The 17,500-nt window shown below is 44.2% G+C and overlaps 2 protein-coding genes across 3 annotated transcripts in view; both read right to left on the bottom strand.

Annotated features, from left to right (window-relative positions):
- Positions 1-8,214: 8,214 nt before the first annotated feature.
- On the bottom strand, positions 8,215-11,699 carry LOC105908580 (putative protein MSS51 homolog, mitochondrial). Its single transcript, XM_012837113.2, has 6 exons — positions 11,460-11,699; positions 10,401-10,550; positions 10,090-10,214; positions 9,222-9,785; positions 8,866-8,980; positions 8,215-8,491 (listed from the first exon to the last, which is right to left on the bottom strand). Exons 1-6 carry the CDS (start codon positions 11,474-11,476, stop codon positions 8,302-8,304), a joined length of 1,161 nt encoding a protein of 386 aa, XP_012692567.2. The 5' UTR covers positions 11,477-11,699; the 3' UTR covers positions 8,215-8,301.
- Positions 11,700-11,835: 136 nt separating this feature from the next.
- Positions 11,836-17,500, bottom strand: part of LOC105908599 (putative protein MSS51 homolog, mitochondrial) — a 9,419-nt gene continuing 3,754 nt past the window's right edge. For both annotated transcript variants that reach the window (XM_031561419.1, XM_031561418.2), the window contains exons 4-7: positions 17,143-17,267; positions 14,907-15,470; positions 13,379-13,472; positions 11,836-12,374 (exon numbers count right to left, since the gene is read on the bottom strand). In XM_031561419.1, coding sequence (XP_031417279.1) covers positions 12,164-12,374; positions 13,379-13,472; positions 14,907-15,470; positions 17,143-17,267 — 994 coding nt within the window. In that variant the 3' untranslated portion in view covers positions 11,836-12,163. The remainder of the gene's footprint in view (positions 12,375-13,378; positions 13,473-14,906; positions 15,471-17,142; positions 17,268-17,500) is intronic.

Raw genomic sequence — 17,500 nt, 5'->3', positions numbered from 1 at the left:
TCATGGGAATGTCCCATATGATTACTATGTTGGAATGCATTTAAGTCCAGCAAAAGTGAAGAGAAAAAAACACGTTAAACACTTAAACACGTTGAATACTAATTCCTGTTTATTTTGTAGTCAGCACTCAAGTCTATGTCACATGCATGTTGATACTGATTGAAGACATTTTGATCCAAGAGAAGGGATACAGGTTTAAGATGCTGTGGTGTTGACTCAAGATCACTCAAAACTCACACTCAAGTTGACTTGAAATCTATTCTGAAACTTACAGGTAACCAGTGCAGTGATTTGAATACATCACACCAGCATTCAAATCACTGCACTGGTTACCTGTTAGTTTCAGAATAGATTTCAAGTCAACTTGAGTGTGAGTTTTGTGTGATCTTACTAGTCTATAAATCACTCCATAGTCATGCACCTGAATATATAACAGACATGCTCTCAAGGTACACACCCAGCCTGAGGTCCTCTGGCACTGAACTCCTAACAGTTCCAAAAGCCAGGACAAAGAGACATGGGAAAGCAGCTTTTAGTTTCTATGCCCCCAGCCAGAATACCTAAAACGGTGGAAACCTTTAAACATGCACTTAAAACATACCTCTTTGATCTTGCTTATCACTCACTGTAACAGTTATCTGTTTACTTATCTATGGAAATGTTGTGTCTCTTTACAAGTGTTTGTACCGTACAAATAAAGTTTGATTTGATTTGATATGGTGAAATTCTCCCCACATTCTGCAAATTGTTAGTCCAGTGTATGGTCTGACAATTGAAATAAAGAGATTTGGGGTCAAGGGTATCTAAATTGAAAAAAGCCAATGTCTCCTGTGACATCAAATCAAGGAGGCCCCAAATCAATCAGAACTTTAATCAGCCTGTAGATCACGTGTCTCTGGCAAGGCAGTGTGTGTGTAGGGGGAGGGACCCTGGGGTGACTGAAGGGAGGGGATGTGTTTGATTGGCTACTGAGCTTTATTAATACTATTGATGTGTTTGATTGGCTACTGAGCTTTATTAATACTATTGATGTGTTTGATTGGCTACTGAGCTTCAATAATACTATTGATCATTAATACTAGTGATCATTAATACTATTGATTATAATGAATCAGAATCAAACTAGACTGCTCTACATTACCATCACATCACAGACCACACACATCTCAGTCATTTCAGCTGGTCTTTACCTGTATAAAGCATCTTTTTAAGATCAGTGCTTCTATAGATATGGAATTCAACAGAATAAAGTAATTAGTACAACAAAAAAGTAGTCAATTAAATGTAGGAAATATGATTAAAATTATCTAAATTGAAGACATAAAGATTTATCATTTTCAATCAGCCATCTTGTGGAGGGTAAGTCTTTGCAGAAATGTAACCCACAGAAACCTTCAGGTTTAAGCTCAATGCAATGCAAGCTCAACACCTGTACTGTTTATCAGATTTTCAGGATGTCAGTCCCCGTATCTATATGAAGGGGTATGACTTGGAGTGTGTGTTCCTGTGTACACCACAAGGTGGTGTTCTCTGACAGCTAAGCATCAGTGGAACCTTTGCTCCTGACAGTCTGAATGTCCAAGGCTTTTGGCTTGATGGCTCAGTTTGTATGCATTTTAGATCATAATGAATATTAAAACTAAAACTAAAAGCTTCCTTCCTAATGGTTTCCATTTCATACCTCAAATGTATACATAACATGCTTGGATACATGGGGCCAGGAGAATAGTGTGGCCTATATCCAAAATATAGACACATTACTGACTGAGTTGAAGCATTCTTAATATACTAAATTTGTAATAATACATTTGTAATAATAAATATTAAAGAAGTGATGAGCTGTAAGCTAAATTATATGACTGTACTGTGGTGAAACACCCCAATGTTGGTGTTAATATTGACAAAATACCGTTTTTATTCAAATCAACATTTTATTGATTGAAAATGTGAGCCATTTTCAATCAATAAAATGTTAATTTAAATAAAAACATGCCATCTACTGTATAAAATCATCCAAGGCCGATACTGACATAGAGTCAACCATTTCTATGTCATGATATACATACATTCGAGAGGAGTAAACTCTCTGTCCCTCAGGTATTATATAGATCTGGATCTTTACCACCCCTATTCATTTCAATGGCTACTTAAGCCAAGGAAATCCCAAATTGATTGCGACATCTTTAAAAATGTCATCACATGGGTGCTCACTTCCAGCGCCATTTATGTGAAAAGACAATAAAGCCACATAACATATGACAACTGGCGCTAAAAATAGTGTGTCCTCTTTGCGGATTGGTAGATGTTCCCAGCTTGAAGACTGACAGCTCATGCACAGGTTTAGTGTAGGGCCCGAGCCCCCTCACGCATGCTTGTTGACCACATTTCTTATTTCAGGAAAGCAATAAAGTAGACTGGCTGCGGAGTATTGGGTCAAGACTAATGCCTACTATTGTAGTGATCACAGTAGTCAGTTGTATCTCTGGCATCTTTGCCGTTACACTCAGGCACAAGCATTCAAACACTGAAACAAGATGGCAGATGGGCACGGGCATATATACTGTATGCGGGCACAAGAGGGCAAGTGTAGGCAAGAAACTTAAACATCAGGGAAAACCACACATCGAACCCAATTGTCAACCGAAAACTACACGCTAACTTCAACCAGGGAAACCACGGGATACGCCCACATTTTTACAATAAGTGACTCACTCGCACATTCACAGTGCATTCTGGCACACAACTAAGTCACACACACCACCCGGAACACGCACACAACATGCTCGCTACACGCCACATAGCCCCCGCCCAGGCAGGGGCGTAAGACTTTATTTATATAGCACATTTCATACAAGAGTTGCAGTTCAAAGTGCTTAAGTGTCCCCATCAACCCAAGCCTTAAGCACAAAGCCCTACAGTCGGGCAGGGAGCTCTTGTGGGTGCTGTGAGCGCCCTGGACACGTTTCCGGGGCCAGTAGACTGGGCAGAGACCCATACCTTCCGCTCAGGGCAAAGACCCATACCTTGTCTCCAGCGACAAAGTCTTCCCCCTGATACCAGACATCGTTGGCTCAATTCTGGCTTGCCCCAGCCTCATTTATTGTCCACCTGGCCAGCTCATGCACCTCCTGCAGCCTGGCTCGCTGATGACAGTAGTAGTCCAGTCCAGGCTGGCTCTCCACTTCTGGCTTTGGGGGCAGCCCAAACACCAGGTCCACGGGGCTGTGCAGCGAACATCAGGGCTGCGGGGGGCTGGGCTGGGCATTAAATCTTTTTCAGTCAGCCAAGATGTCTGTGAACTGCCCCAAAAGAGCTGGAGCTGCACCTCTAGTCCAGTCTGTCGCAGCTCCGTTGGCACTGCTCCTTGATGGCCTGACTGGTCTCACTGGCGGTGGCGCTGTCTGTGTGTTGGTCCCCTGGAAACTGTTCAGCCCTCCGTCCCAGTGGCTGCTGGCTGTGAGGGGGGCTGCTCAGACGGGAAGAGCTACGGCTTCAGCACACAGGCGGAGTTGTGCCCGCGACAAGTCCACCGCAGTCCCCCACCTGGCCAGCAAGTCCAGTCCAACCATGCGAGTAAGGCATGTTAGTGTGAGGTGCTCTCAGAAGGGTTCAGTCTTCAAGAGATTCTTGAAGATAGTGAGGGACACCTCTGCTCGGATAGCTTTTTTAGTGTTGATATTGTGATGGATAGATGGATTGGACAGGATGACCAAGAGTTAAGTCTTAGAGTGGTTTAGTTGAGGGTGCCATTCCTTCATCCATGTGGATATGAGAGAGACAAGCTGAGATCTGTGCAGAGATCATGGGGTGATTTACTTTATTTTGCAAAGGGCCATTCATGCTTTCAATGTCGCATAATACTTTCCCTTGTGCTTTTGGCAAATAAGTGTGCATTGGACTGGAATGACGTTGATTGGTTTAGCGTCGATTGGTTTATAGGACACTAAGCCACTATCAGTGCTGGTTCTATAGCCAGAAGGACATGCCTGCTGTCCAACAAGATGTTGATATCAAGTGTACCTTGGCATTTCTCCAAAAGTCTTCCCAGCCAAGCTGTATGGTTTGGGGGATTCCTGTCTACTCAGCCCTAATGCCCACTTCCTGTTTTGTGGTGGTTTCTACCAACTACATGTTGGCATTTGCCTTACCGGGTTTCTGAGTTTTTGATCTTTGTGCTCTTATACTGTATGTCACTACCTGCCACACCTTACCATGGGTTTGGTTTCCATGGGAACCCCAGCATCAAACCCTTATAGGTTGAAATGGGTTGTCGTGATGATGTGGACCTTCCGTAACGTCTTGCTGCTTCTCTGGCTCTGCCATCTTTCTGTGCATTACACTAGCATCTGATCTAACACCACTGTAACACATCTTCATTATAAATGTTACATTTCACTTTTACATTGTTGAAATACTAGGCGTGCATTTTCCCCCACTTTCCCTGAGTTTTTAATTAAGATAAGATCCATTTTACTGCCAGTATGTTATACACGTCACCTTAGTTGAACTCCTCCTACTTCATCCATCAGTTTAGAGAGAGAGAGAAGGAGAGAGAGAGAGAGAGAGAGAGAGCGCAATAAGATAAGGTTGGCAAGACGATCCACACCCAGCAGCCATAAGGTGTGCACTGAAAAGTACTCTGTGTCTATTTTCTTTGCCCCTTGTGTTACCCTTCTGCTTCTGTCCAGATGGATAAGGTGAAGTTCTCCTGCTCCTCACTCTTGAGCATCCGTGGGCTACTGCACATAGCCCAGGTGGTAGTTTGTGTCGTCACCTTTATACTGAGTGGATTTTCACCTAAGCCAGGGCACAGCTACTGGATATACTGCATGGTCATCTGGCCCCTTAGTGCCATCCTCACCCTGGTCATCACCGTCGTGGAGATGTTCCTCATCCACAAGTTCATCCTGGTCTTCTGCATGGACTGGGATGACTTCACCACAGGTATAGCTTTCATCAGCTCCCTCACCACCTGTACCTGTGCCATCTGTTACTGTACGTTTTATCTCTGTCTGAAATGTCTGTGGGACTGGCTGGTGGCAGTTCTGGCCATCGTGTGTTGTGCGCTCTACATCTTCGAGTTTGTGAAGGACAAGCTGGACTCCACGCGCTCTGTGAAATACCTCGCTGCCCTCCCTGGAATCTTCAAGATCCTGGAGGCGTATGTGAGCTGCCTCATCTTCATCTCGCTGATGGGATACCAGGGGCAGCCGGGGCTGATCTGGTGCGTCGTGGCTTACATCATCCCGTTTCTCATAATACCAGTCGTCATCGCGGTGAATGTGATGAAGAAGCTGCGAGACTGCCTGCCTTTCAATCTGACCCGCGTCGAGTTCCTCATCCTCGTCATCTCCGTGTTACTCTACATCAGCGCAGCAATCCTCTGGCCAGTCTATACTCTCCGCAACAACCCTCGGCCTGATGACTGCCCAACAGGTGGCTGCGCGTGGAGTTTCTTTTTTTTGGTTACATTCATGACGTATATCAACCTCGGCCTTTTCACTGTGGAATTGGTGTTCACACTTCTGGGGATATGTGGGTTTAAACGTTCCTGAGGCACATACATGGACAAACCAAACAAAACACACACGCACACAATATAGCATGTTTAAACAACCAATGTCTTATGCTTTTACATTTTCAATAAAAAGACAATCACATCCATTAAATATCATGTTTGAAATAATAGAAACTTCTATGTCTGGAAAACTGGATGCTAGACAGATTTTCTTTTAGGCCAACACCTGGCTTTTTCATGGCTCACCAATAAAATGATGTAAACTTATATTAAAGGGATACATTTTTGTAGATAATTAAGATTTAGGTGTGGGTTACCTTGTGCTAAGTTTGACGGTAGATCCTACTTCCATGCCATGTTTCCATAGTCTCTATTGACTTATACAGTGTCCATTTCACAGCTCATTATGTAGGCAAAGCATACATGCATACTTCCAGGCTATATGTAAATACAGTTCAAATGGACAATGATACTGGATTATGTTCAGAGAGTTTATCTTGGAGTGGGAGACGTTTTGAATGGTATCCTCTTTAGCAAAAATCTATGGAGAAAATCATTCCCTTTTACAAAGGAGCATGGTAGGACGATGATTCTCCATATCTGATGTACACTTAGTTGTGACCACAGAATCGAATTGGTTTGAAAGCATGCTGTTATTTTCCATAAAAGTGTTTTTTTTTTCACCTGGTAGTCTAAATCGGCATTGTAATAAACAAGTACTGGAAGTACTGTTTTCAGCATAAGATATCGGCAATGTTAAAACCTTAGTCAAAAATATTAGAACCTTCGTTTAAAATATTGAAAACAGTTTTTATTAGTGTCTTGTTACTGCTTGACTTTGTACTACTGTTGAATAAAAACAATTGAACCCCTGAGGGCGGGTGTCATGTGTTGTGTTGTGTTGTATGCCAGAAGAGACCAGACTGTTAATGAATTACTGCATTTGCATCCAGAGATCTCTTACACAGCAGGTAAGTCACATCAGAGGGCAGGGAGTGGTGAACATACACCAGAGGATCTCAGGCACCAAAGGACACCACATCACACTGCATGTGTGTGGGACTCTCTCTTCCAAGCCTCTGTGAGTTTTATTGAGTGAGAGGAGAAAGCACAGTAATGGGATGCTTAAGTATGTCCCACATCCTGCGTGTGGTGGAGGCAGCGCTGTGTGCTTTGGCTCTGCTCCTCTGCATGCTCCGGCAACCGGCCATTCACCCGTACAGCGTGTGGTGCGAGTTCGCCTGGACCTTCTGCCTCATCGTGGCCGTGGTGATCCTGGTGGTGGAGAAGCTGAAGCTGGACCTGATGCTGGCGATGTTCCTGCAGCACTCCTGGGGCGACCTGGCCACGGGCCTCACGCTCCTCTGCGCCCTCATGCTCCTGTCCGCCTCCGTCATCTACTCGGCGCGCTTGCTGACGTGCATCTGCTTTTTGGAAATACTGTGCGCGATCATCTCCTTCGTTGCCACGCTGGTCTTCCTGGTCGATGGAGTGATGGCCAAGATGAAGTCCCCGGGCAAGGGGTACCTGTCTGCCGTGTGCGGGGTCCTGCGTTTCACCGAAGCCTTTCTCGCATGCATGCTCATGGCCGCGTTTGCTTCTTATTTCCTGGGTGTGAGTTCTACACAAATCCCACCAGCCATGGGATGGTGCCTGTTTGTGTACGTGGTGTGTTTTATTGTGACGGTGCTGATAATACTGTTTAACCTGGTGAAGCTGCTGAAAGCCCTTCTGTGTGTGGATAAGATAGAGGTGCTTGTCAATATCGTAGCTGTGCTCCTTTACCTCTCGGCTATCATACTATGGCCCATCTATGGAAAGCGGCATTACTTCAGCGCTTTCAAATGGGACAGTGATCAGCGCACAACATCATATTATGGCTATCGCTACCGTGACCTTATGGTTGTGACGGCCTTGACCGCGATAAACTTACTGCTGTATGTAGTGGATCTGATTCTGTCTGTGCTGGCACTCAACAAACGCATATGATGGAAGACAGTTAGCAGTAGAGAGCAAAGGTAATATTAGCAGAGCTTTAGACTACTGTATTAGTGCATTTATAATAATTTTTCTAAGCAATAAAATTCAGTATTGCCCATAAAGTTTTCCAGTACTGTTTGTTTAATGTCCTTTTGAGTGCTCTGTACAGTAGAGTATGTATGTCAGTGATCTGCTTAACATCCAAAACATTGTCAGAAGAAACCATTTGCATGTGATGGATTTAATGCCATGAAAATTTCCTGTAAATTGTTACAAAAATCATATAAAAAGAGCACAAAACAAAGACATCCATATCCAGATATGCACTGAACACAGAGAACACTTCAATCATTTTCCTAACGGAACACATGGACCATGAGACACTGTCAATAAGATAGTATTCAAATATAGATAGGAGCTATATTCTGGCACTTCAGAGAACATACTGTCTGTTTGCTAATGCAAATATTCAACTCACACTGACCCAATACCAGAGGAGCCGTTGTGTCCCACACGCACAACCACCCACACACAGACACACACACGCACACACACACAGGCAGATACACACACTCACCCACACACACACACACACACACACACACACACACACACAGACACACACACACACAGACACACAGACACACACACACACACAGACACACACACACACACACACACACACACCCACCCACCCACCCACACACACAGGCAGACACACACACATACACACACAGAGAGAGAGAGAGAGAGAGAGAGAGAGAGAGAGAGACTAAGCGTCTGGTCCAGGTGTGGTCTGAGAGCTAGTCCTCCTCCTCCCTCTCCAGGAGCCCCTGGAAGCAGATGTAATGGGCGCTGCAGTAGATTGGAGGTTTGTTGGGGCTGGCCTGCACCTGCTCCGGCTTCTGGGATCTGAAGGGGTTCACCACGGTGGCCTTGATGTGCATTTCCAACTCCAGCAGGATTTGAAGGGTGTACTCCAACTCAGGTTCACTACAGTCACACAGAAACATATGCACGCACTTAGAAACAAAGGTTCTCCTCAAAGAACTGAGAGACCTACAGAGACAAAAAGAGCAAGGTTCTTCTAAATGCCCTCTCCACAAAGGACCCTCTATTGGCAAAATAATTGCTCAGGATGAATGAAAACAGATTCTTCAGCTGCAAGACAGCATGGTAAAAGCTCGTACCTATTTTATTCTAATTCTAGAAGGATATATTGACTGAGTGGAATGTTTGAATAGATAAAACTCTTGTTATCATCGGTAGTCTACTGTGTGTGTGTCAATGTTACACATAGCTCTGCGCACTGAGTCCGCTCTGTAATGCTGCTGGATGAAATGAGATGGAGAAGACTTGTCTCTTACTCTGTGGTGGTGAAGAGAGTGGGTATGTTGAAATCCCGCAGGAGCAGCAGAGTTGGCAACCAGGTCTGGTCCACCTTCTCCTCCTGGTCCATATTCTCCTCACTGGCATCCACACCTACAAAGGGGAGTTGGGAAGACATGTTCAATGTGTATCAATACTGTCCCAGTCAGTTTGCAGCACGCCATGTACTGACAGAGTCTAAGAGTCTGAAGCACTGTGTTGATTGGCTGGGGATTGTTTATGGCCTCAGTCTGAGCCAGTATGTTTGTTTCAATTCGCTGAATTTGACAAAAAGTGTATGGGATTAGAATCGCGGACGACACCCTTTAAGTTTTTCAGTATTCCTTTTCTATACCTGGGTTAAATCCCACCACCAAGTCAGGTTTGGCTCCCTCCCCTTTCTCCAGCACATGTTCCCAGAACTGGTGGTAGAGGCCCTTGTAGCCGCTGATGTAGGTCTTCCCTCGGGGCCCAAACGCTGTGAGTGGGGGCCGCATGGCCTTCCCCTCCACCACCTCCGGCCCCACCATCACCACCTCCATGCCCTGGTGTCCAGGGAACATGTGGCTCAGCTCGTCCATGTCAGTGACTCGGGCCTGCAGGGTCTCACTGTGGGCAGCCCCCACTACATGAATGGTGAGGGGTCGGGAGTAGGGGTCCAGCTTGAACAGCTTGATGGCCATACCGATGGTCAACGGCCGAGAGAGGAACTCGCTACACACACGCCACACCGACTCTCTCAGATCGGCCTCCTCTGGGCGTGAGCGGCCGGCATTGTCCCAAAGCTCAGTCATGTTCTTTCCAGACAGGATGGGGTCCACTCGAGAGGCCAGATCCCCCTGCATGGAGAGCCAGTCTTCCCAGCTGTTGACCTCTGCAGCAGGGCGGGTCCATGCGTCTGTGGGGAACGGGAGATCACCTTAGGGAAAAGAAAGTTCTTGTTATATTTGTGCAATAGAGCTTTTCTGCTCTCCTAGAGTTCACTTTCAGTCTTAGTGAGTAATGTTTCAGCAAAAAGTGAAAACCACTTTTCCTGTCTTTTTAAGTCATTTATTGAATTAATTTGGTCTTTTGTGGCCCAGGACAACCAAACAAAACCTTTACCTAACCCTAAAACTGAACATGTTAGTGCTCCATGTTTCTGTTGCTTGAGAAAGTCAACAGATGAGCCAATAGACTTTAAAAAAAAACAACAACAATGAATTACCCTCATGGTTGCTCACCTTTGTAGATGAGCCACTCCACCCGTCTGTCTATGGCTGCACATCTGAGTGTATTACACAGCTTCTTATGTTGGGGCCAGTGCTGCTTCTGACAGTCCCTACAGCAGTAATATACATTCACACATCTAAAAGATTGAATTCCCAAAAGGAAAGCAACGGGAAGAGAAAGTAGGTGAAGAGAGAGGTTAGGAGAAGAAGTAAGTGGTTTGGTTGCACTGTAGAAAAGATGTGTAATGAGGAATCATTTTTTTTACAGATTTAATATTCTCTGGGTGATTGGGAGTATGTGTGATGGAGACCAGTCCACTTACTTTCCACAGCGTTTCAGGGCCTTAGGATCTGGTAACTGAGCTGGTTTTCTGTCACAGGTTGCACATACCCTGAACGTCTCCTCTATCTTCTCAAACATTTCTTTTTGTGAGTGAAAAGCCAGGGCATTGCCTTTACTCCGAGGAGCAACACTAAGCAGAGACAGAGAAAAAACGTCTAAAGGCATAATGTAATGCTTTTTGAGCATGAACAGCATTGAGGCATACACATTCAAGATTAACAAAGTCACAAGTTAATGGTATTCGTAATGTTAAATGAACATATCACAAGTACAGAGCCGTATGGTACTACGGAGTACAGCGACTGATTTATGCCTTCGTAAGGCTTAAACCGAAGTCTTAAACTGAGTAGAGATTATGTTTACCCCGTGCATATGTGGGCCCACACCTGCTTTTCTGAACGAGCACAATTCCTTCGCAACTTCTATTTTCAGACCGCTATTTTTAGACCTGATAACCATATAGGGAACAACGCCTGAAAAGTTATATACATTTACATTACATTTAGTCATTTAGCAGACGCTTTTGTCCAAAGCGACGTACAAGGGAGAGAACAGTCAAGCTACGAGCAATAGAGACCTAGTGTAACAATAAATACTACTTTACATAAGAAATAGAACAAAGAAATAGAAAGAAGTGCAGGAATGTATGTATATGATTGCATGTTTTAGGACTTGAGATCAACATCAATAATATTACAGAATGATAGCAGGCTCCGCGTTACCATCAGCATACGTATGCTCGTACGGGAGCGTTGGAACATGGCCCACGCGTCACTGACGCTTATTATGCCAAGGGCGCGCGCACAGGAATCCTGGTTTTTGAAAAGTGTGTTTGAAACCGTCTTGTTGCAATCACACACATCCATGCACACAGAACAGCATATTTACGTTTCCGCTAGGATTTGTTCATGGAGTTTGTCCATTTCGAAGACTATACATTTAGTTTATTTTAAGCCGCAAAATAAAATCCAGGCATACGCAAAATTCCATGGGTTGATTAGACACGTGACACAGTATAACAATGCATTTATTTTCTTACCTCGTCGGTTCTGTCATATTGAAGTTAGATGTAACGACAAGCAAAACGTTCCTTCAACGGACTTTGCCGAAAGGGTATTAGACGCTTCAAGTAACGTTGGTGCAAAGGAGACCCTCCAACATGCACCATTTATACCCACCACCTGCTTGTGCTCGTGTTCAGGACCCTTCTGGAGGCTTCTCTACGTGAACGGAACGAAGATCAAATAGCAAATCACCGATGTCGGAGATTTCCCATCCCGGCCCAAGAGTGAATTTATTCTACAAACAGCAACAGAAACTTTTAAACGCCTTTCACGTTCGTATATAGAATGAACATATTATTAAAACCAATTTATAACAAGTAAGCAATAAATAAGTAGAAAACACCTCTGGAATTCATTTGAATGTTTAATTGGTTGCTGTTTGCATTTTAAGCTTATGGTATGAATATTTCAAATGCGTACATTGACTTGTTTGAACCAAATAAAAAGTCAAGGGCGACATGGAATCCAGACGTGTAGGTAAAAAATAATGCAAACACAAAATACCTCAAAGTTATATAAAACGCTGAGCGCTAGTTTGTACATCCATGAAACACACTAACAGAGAGACAGGGAGATGGGGTAGGAGGGAGGGAGTGAGAGAGAGAATAGGCCCATGAATTTAGGCAGTCGCATCAGTCGCACAGCATCACAAGCACGTCTCGGAAGCTGAAAAGAGTCTTTAGGCCTGCTCTGCCTCGCCCTCCTCCTCCTCCTCTCTCTCCAGCAGCCCCTGGAAGCAGATGTAATGGGAACTGCAGTAGACTAAAGGGTTGTTGGGGCTGGCCTGCACCTGCTCCGGCTTCTGGGATCTGAAGGGGTTCACCCCAGTTGCTTTTAAGTCCATTTCCAACTCCAGCAGGATCTGAAGGGACTCTTCATACTCTGCCTCGCTACACACAGAGAGCAAGAGAGAGAGAGAGGGAGAGAAAGAGAAAGAGAGAGCCAGAGAGTGAGAATCTCTCTAAGAGAATACATTCGATTTTGGGGGGGCATTTGATCAACCATTAATATGCATTACACTTCCAATTCTGGCCGCTAGGAGGCGACAGTTGAACAGCAATTCTCCACTCACTAATGTTTTCATTTCATTCTTTGTGGGAAGTACAATTGATGGAGACACCTCATTCACTAAAGATTGCAGAAATTCTTAACAGGTATCTTGCATAATGTTAATGAAAAATGTGTTGCTGCTGCATGGTTTATTTCCAATTTGTTCAGGCTAGAAACGTTTCTTCAAGCTGGAGATAAGCGGTTGGAACAGTGATATTTAGCGGGAGGTAAGCCTTGTGGTGACGTCGCCTTGCTGATCCTGTCTATTTGCTATACCTGAGGTGATGTCATCAGCAAGTCTAAGAGCTTTTTCAGACAGAATTAGTCAGGACATTTCACTCACAAATAATCATCAGTCATTTGAATAGGATAAGGAGTGTTGGGAGAAATTGTTGAGCTGGTGATATCTTCCTAGTTAGCCCGAATACCCACACTGGGGCAAATGTTTGAATGAAAGTCATATCATAGTAATTATTAACACATTTCAAATCAGTTTTTGGTCAGAAAGAAAGAAAGAAAGAAAGAAAACTACCACATAACTAAAAGTTATGTTTCTAGAGAACTTTGCTATTATACTTTGATGAAACATGGCAAACAAATGTCTAAGTGAGTATAAGTCATACAGAAATATGGTATTGGTGTGGTTTGGTAACTTTTACTGTGTACAATTCTTATTTCCTTCAACTAATAAATGTAGAAGTTCACTGGGCACAACCAAAACCTCATTACTGAGCAGTAAGGGCTTCATATAGTTTAGTATGGTTGGGTTAAAGAGTGATTCATCTGTGACTATGGACCGAACACTGTTGCCAAGTATTGCTCCACTTCAGAAATGTTTACTTACTTAAACACGGTAAACATCGACGGGATGTTGAAGTCTCGGAGCAGCAGTAATGTTGGCAGCCAGCCCTCTCCTAAACCATGGGATGCATGGAATCCTGGGAAAAGCAGACAGTATAAAGCCTTCAGAGCTCGGAGTCATGTTATTTGTATCTGCCAATGACAGCTGTTCCCATTTCATCATTTTTCACATACAGAAAGCATATCTCCCTCTGCATAATATGTGCTGATATGGTATATCGTATGTCAGGGGGCAACCTGTACATCATACATGGGGTATGTGTGGTGTGTAGGGCTTCAGCAACTCATCCATCTCAGAGATCTCAGAGATCTCCAGGCGCCCTTAGACTCTCTCTGACCCGTTCTTGTGTAAGACCTGGGTTGAATAAATAAACTGGTCACTGGTTTCCCTCGCTCTGCCTCGTGCTCTCTCTCTCTCTGTGTGTGTGTGTGTGTGTGTGTGTGTGTGTGTGTGTGTGTGTGTGTTTGTGTGTGGCGCCATTTGCCCTACTCTTCCCTGCTCTGTCTAATGTGTTGTATATTTAGCCCTATGACACCCTGTGATAGATGAGACTGTGTGTGTGTGGCGTAGGGGACACAGGGGCCAGAGGGTGAGGATGTCTTTACGTCTACTTAGCGGATTGAAAGAACCTGTAGAAAACAGCTGTCAAATAACAATACTTGCTCGACTGCTTACTTTGCTGATGATCTGACCTGTAAACAGCTGTCAGCTCTCATCACCACCTCTATTGACAATCAGTCTGTGTGTGTGTGTGTGTGTGTGTGTGTGTGTGTGTGTGTTTGTGTGTGTGTGTGTGTGTGTGTGTGAGAGAGAGAGATAGAGAGAGCCTGTTGGTCTGTCAATATATGACCTGAAAGAACCTGACCTAAGGTGAATAAGTCTGTGTGATATAAATTCATTTGAAGAAACTCTGTGTACATGTCTCTGAAGGAGAGATCAGTTGCAGCTTGCAAGACATTCTGTGTGTAGTTGCGCTAGTGTGTCTGTGTGTGTGCGTGCGTGCGTGTGTGTGTGTGTGTGTGTGTGTGTGTGTGTGTGTGTGTGTGTGTGCGTGTGTGTGTGTGTGTGTACTGTGAGGAGCTGCTGAAACCCAACATCTAATGCCAGATTTGCCCACCTGTGCTCATAAATCATCTGCGAGGGCATTAAAAGTCAGCCTGAGACACTCATGCACACCCCCCTTCTTACACACCAACACACACACACACGCAGCACAGCATATTGCATTTCCATTCTTGGCTTCTTGATGTCTAAGGCAACAGATATGTCCCATCCTCTAGCAGCTAAAAGCTGTAAATTGCAACGTATGACTCAAACACTAACTATTCTCAACAATCTGTGAAAACAGAGGCTGAACAAGGGCTCTGCCACTGGCCACTGAGACCCCCATCACTATTCCAAAGTCACTGCTGCTGTAGGTGGAAGGATGCCGGTTGGTGTTTCTGTTCGGTTGTGTCTGTGTATACATGAGAAAATCATATGAATACTGTACATACGAATACATCCATACCTGGGTGGAATCCCACAACTAAGTCTGGCTTTGCCGCTTCTTCCTTCTCCACCACGTCTTCCCAGAACTGGTGGTAGAGGCCCTTGTAGCCGCTGATGTAGGTCCTCCCTGTGGGCCCAAACCCACTGAGTGGGGGCCGCATGGCCTTCCCCTCCACCACCTCCGGCCCCACCATCACCACCTCCATGCCCTGGTGTCCAGGGAACATGTGGCTCAGCTCGTCCATGTCAGTGACTCGGGCCTGCAGGGTCTCACTGTGGGCAGCCCCCGCCACATGAATGGTGAGGGATTGGGAGTAGGGGTCCAGGTTGAAGAACTTGATGGCCATACCGATGGTCAATGGCCGATGGAGGAACTCGCTACACAAACGCCACACCGACTCTCTCAGATCGGCCTCCTCTGGACGTGGTCTGTTGACGCTTTTCCAAAGCACGGTCATGTACTTTCCAGACAGGATGGGGTCCACTCGAGAGGCCAGATCCCCCGTCATGGAGAGCCAGTCTTCCCAGCTGTTGACCTTTGCAGCAGGACGGGTCCATGTGTCTGTGGGGAACGGGAGTTCACCTGAGACAATAGGAGTGGGGTGATTAAATAACAGCTTTCCTGAAAACAGATTCTTTCATTTCCATACAGTGAAGCTTTTTAGCTGACATTTAAGGACTGGCTTATGCAGAAATGAAACTCAGAATAATCTTTTTAATACTTCATATTTTAAATTAATTTAAAGCAACAATAAATAGTTTTTGGCTTGTAGCTTCCCCTGAAGTCTTGGAGGTATTTAACGTTTACGCCAGTGTTGTAAAAACGCATTTAAGATATAGGCAGCTTCGCATACACGTGTATTTGTTGATGAGCTGAAGATCAAATTAGACGAGAAGTCGGAAACCAATCAAATATGTCGACCGAGATGGTAAGAATATTCAAAGATTTTACAGAAATGTGACTGCATAGTTCTATTTATTGTGATATCGGAGATGAACGCTAACATAAGCAAAACAATGACAACATTTAGTTTAGATGAAATACTGCTTTTAAATAATACTTTTCAGCCTATATACATTGTTTTCTAAGTGTTTGAATGTGGAGTGCGTGTTATCGAATACAATATTGTTATCAAAAAGCTACATATTCATAATATACATTGGAACGTGTAATTTATTACAAGCTAGCGAAGTTAGGTTTCCAAGGTTGTAAGTTTGAATGTGGAGTGCGTGTTATCGAATACAATATTGTTATCAAAAAGCTACATATTCATAATATACATTGGAACGTGTAATTTATTACAAGCTAGCGAAGTTAGGTTTCCAAGGTTGTAAACTTCCAAGGCTTACTTTGCGTGAGATTGACGAAGACTGACCACATTTTTCGCGTGTGATAAACTTATTTGCATGCTAGTCTGAGATGGGACTGAGGTCGATGACTTTTGGCATCTACTAAAACTACATATCTCCGTGAGACAGGGATGACACTGATAAGGCTACAGCCTACGTAGCTGTAATTACATTTCATAAATTACATTGGCGGGGATGTACATCACAATATGTCCCCTGCTGGGAGTAGACGTTACTTGCCGCTTTTGATAGCTGGAAAAAGGACCAATTCAGTATGTTTGCAGCTACAGCTGTATAACGGTTTGCACAATCAAGGCACTCAAGTCAGGTAACACACAAGTAGCATGCTAAGCTAACGAAACATGAACCATAGACCAGCTGGCTGTAAGGGAATGCTAACAGACAAAGTCAACTATCGCTAAATTCCTTGGCTAGTGGAACTTGGGTGGCAAGTTAGCCAGATAGCGATCACAATAACATAACAAAGAAGCGTACTCGAGAGCACTTACTACTAGCATCAATGTCCAAGCGTGCTAACATCGATAACGAGATGTCTTGCTAGCGGCTAAACCTAGCGAAACCTACTGCCAGAAAGCAAGTTGAAGTACTTCCGCCCAGGAACGGGCGGCTCCAGAAATCTCACATACCGCAGTATTTTCCCTACAGACCCTCGATGGCAATGGCGGAGAGGCCATTCTCCATATTAAAAGTAATTGTAGCGGTACAATTTTTTTCAAGCTGTTATTTTAAGGTCAAATTGTTACATATTGTCAGGGCTCATTCTTTTTTTAGGTGAAATTCAAAGGGAGGCAGAATCACAGGTTGGTAGATGAACAATCTACAAATATGGGAAATAATAAGAATTGTATTTCCGGAATATGATTTTTGCATAGGTTTACACTTACCTGTTGAAAATAGCCATTCTACCAGTCTGTCAATTGCCACTAGACGTAACTTCTTGCAGAACTTCTTATGAAGAGGCCAGTCCTTCTTCTGACATTCTTTACAGCAGTAATACAGATTAAGGCACCTAGAGGATAGGAGAGAGTGAAAGAAAGGAGATATAAACACAAATATAACCAATGATCTAAAGACATGAGCTGCTAGTCTGGGCAGTCACGCCACAACTTGAAATGTCTTTTGTGGTGTAGCGTGATGGTGCTATATGGGTGGCATACTTTTCATTGTCACGGCAGCACTGATCATAAACTCTGACCTTTATCTAAAGCAAAACTCAGTCAGTATGCGCTGTCATAATGACTA

Source organism: Clupea harengus, chromosome 23 (genome assembly GCF_900700415.2).
Source record: "Clupea harengus chromosome 23, Ch_v2.0.2, whole genome shotgun sequence".
Lineage (NCBI taxonomy): Eukaryota > Metazoa > Chordata > Actinopteri > Clupeiformes > Clupeidae > Clupea > Clupea harengus.
This window is presented reverse-complemented; position numbering and strand designations above follow the sequence as displayed.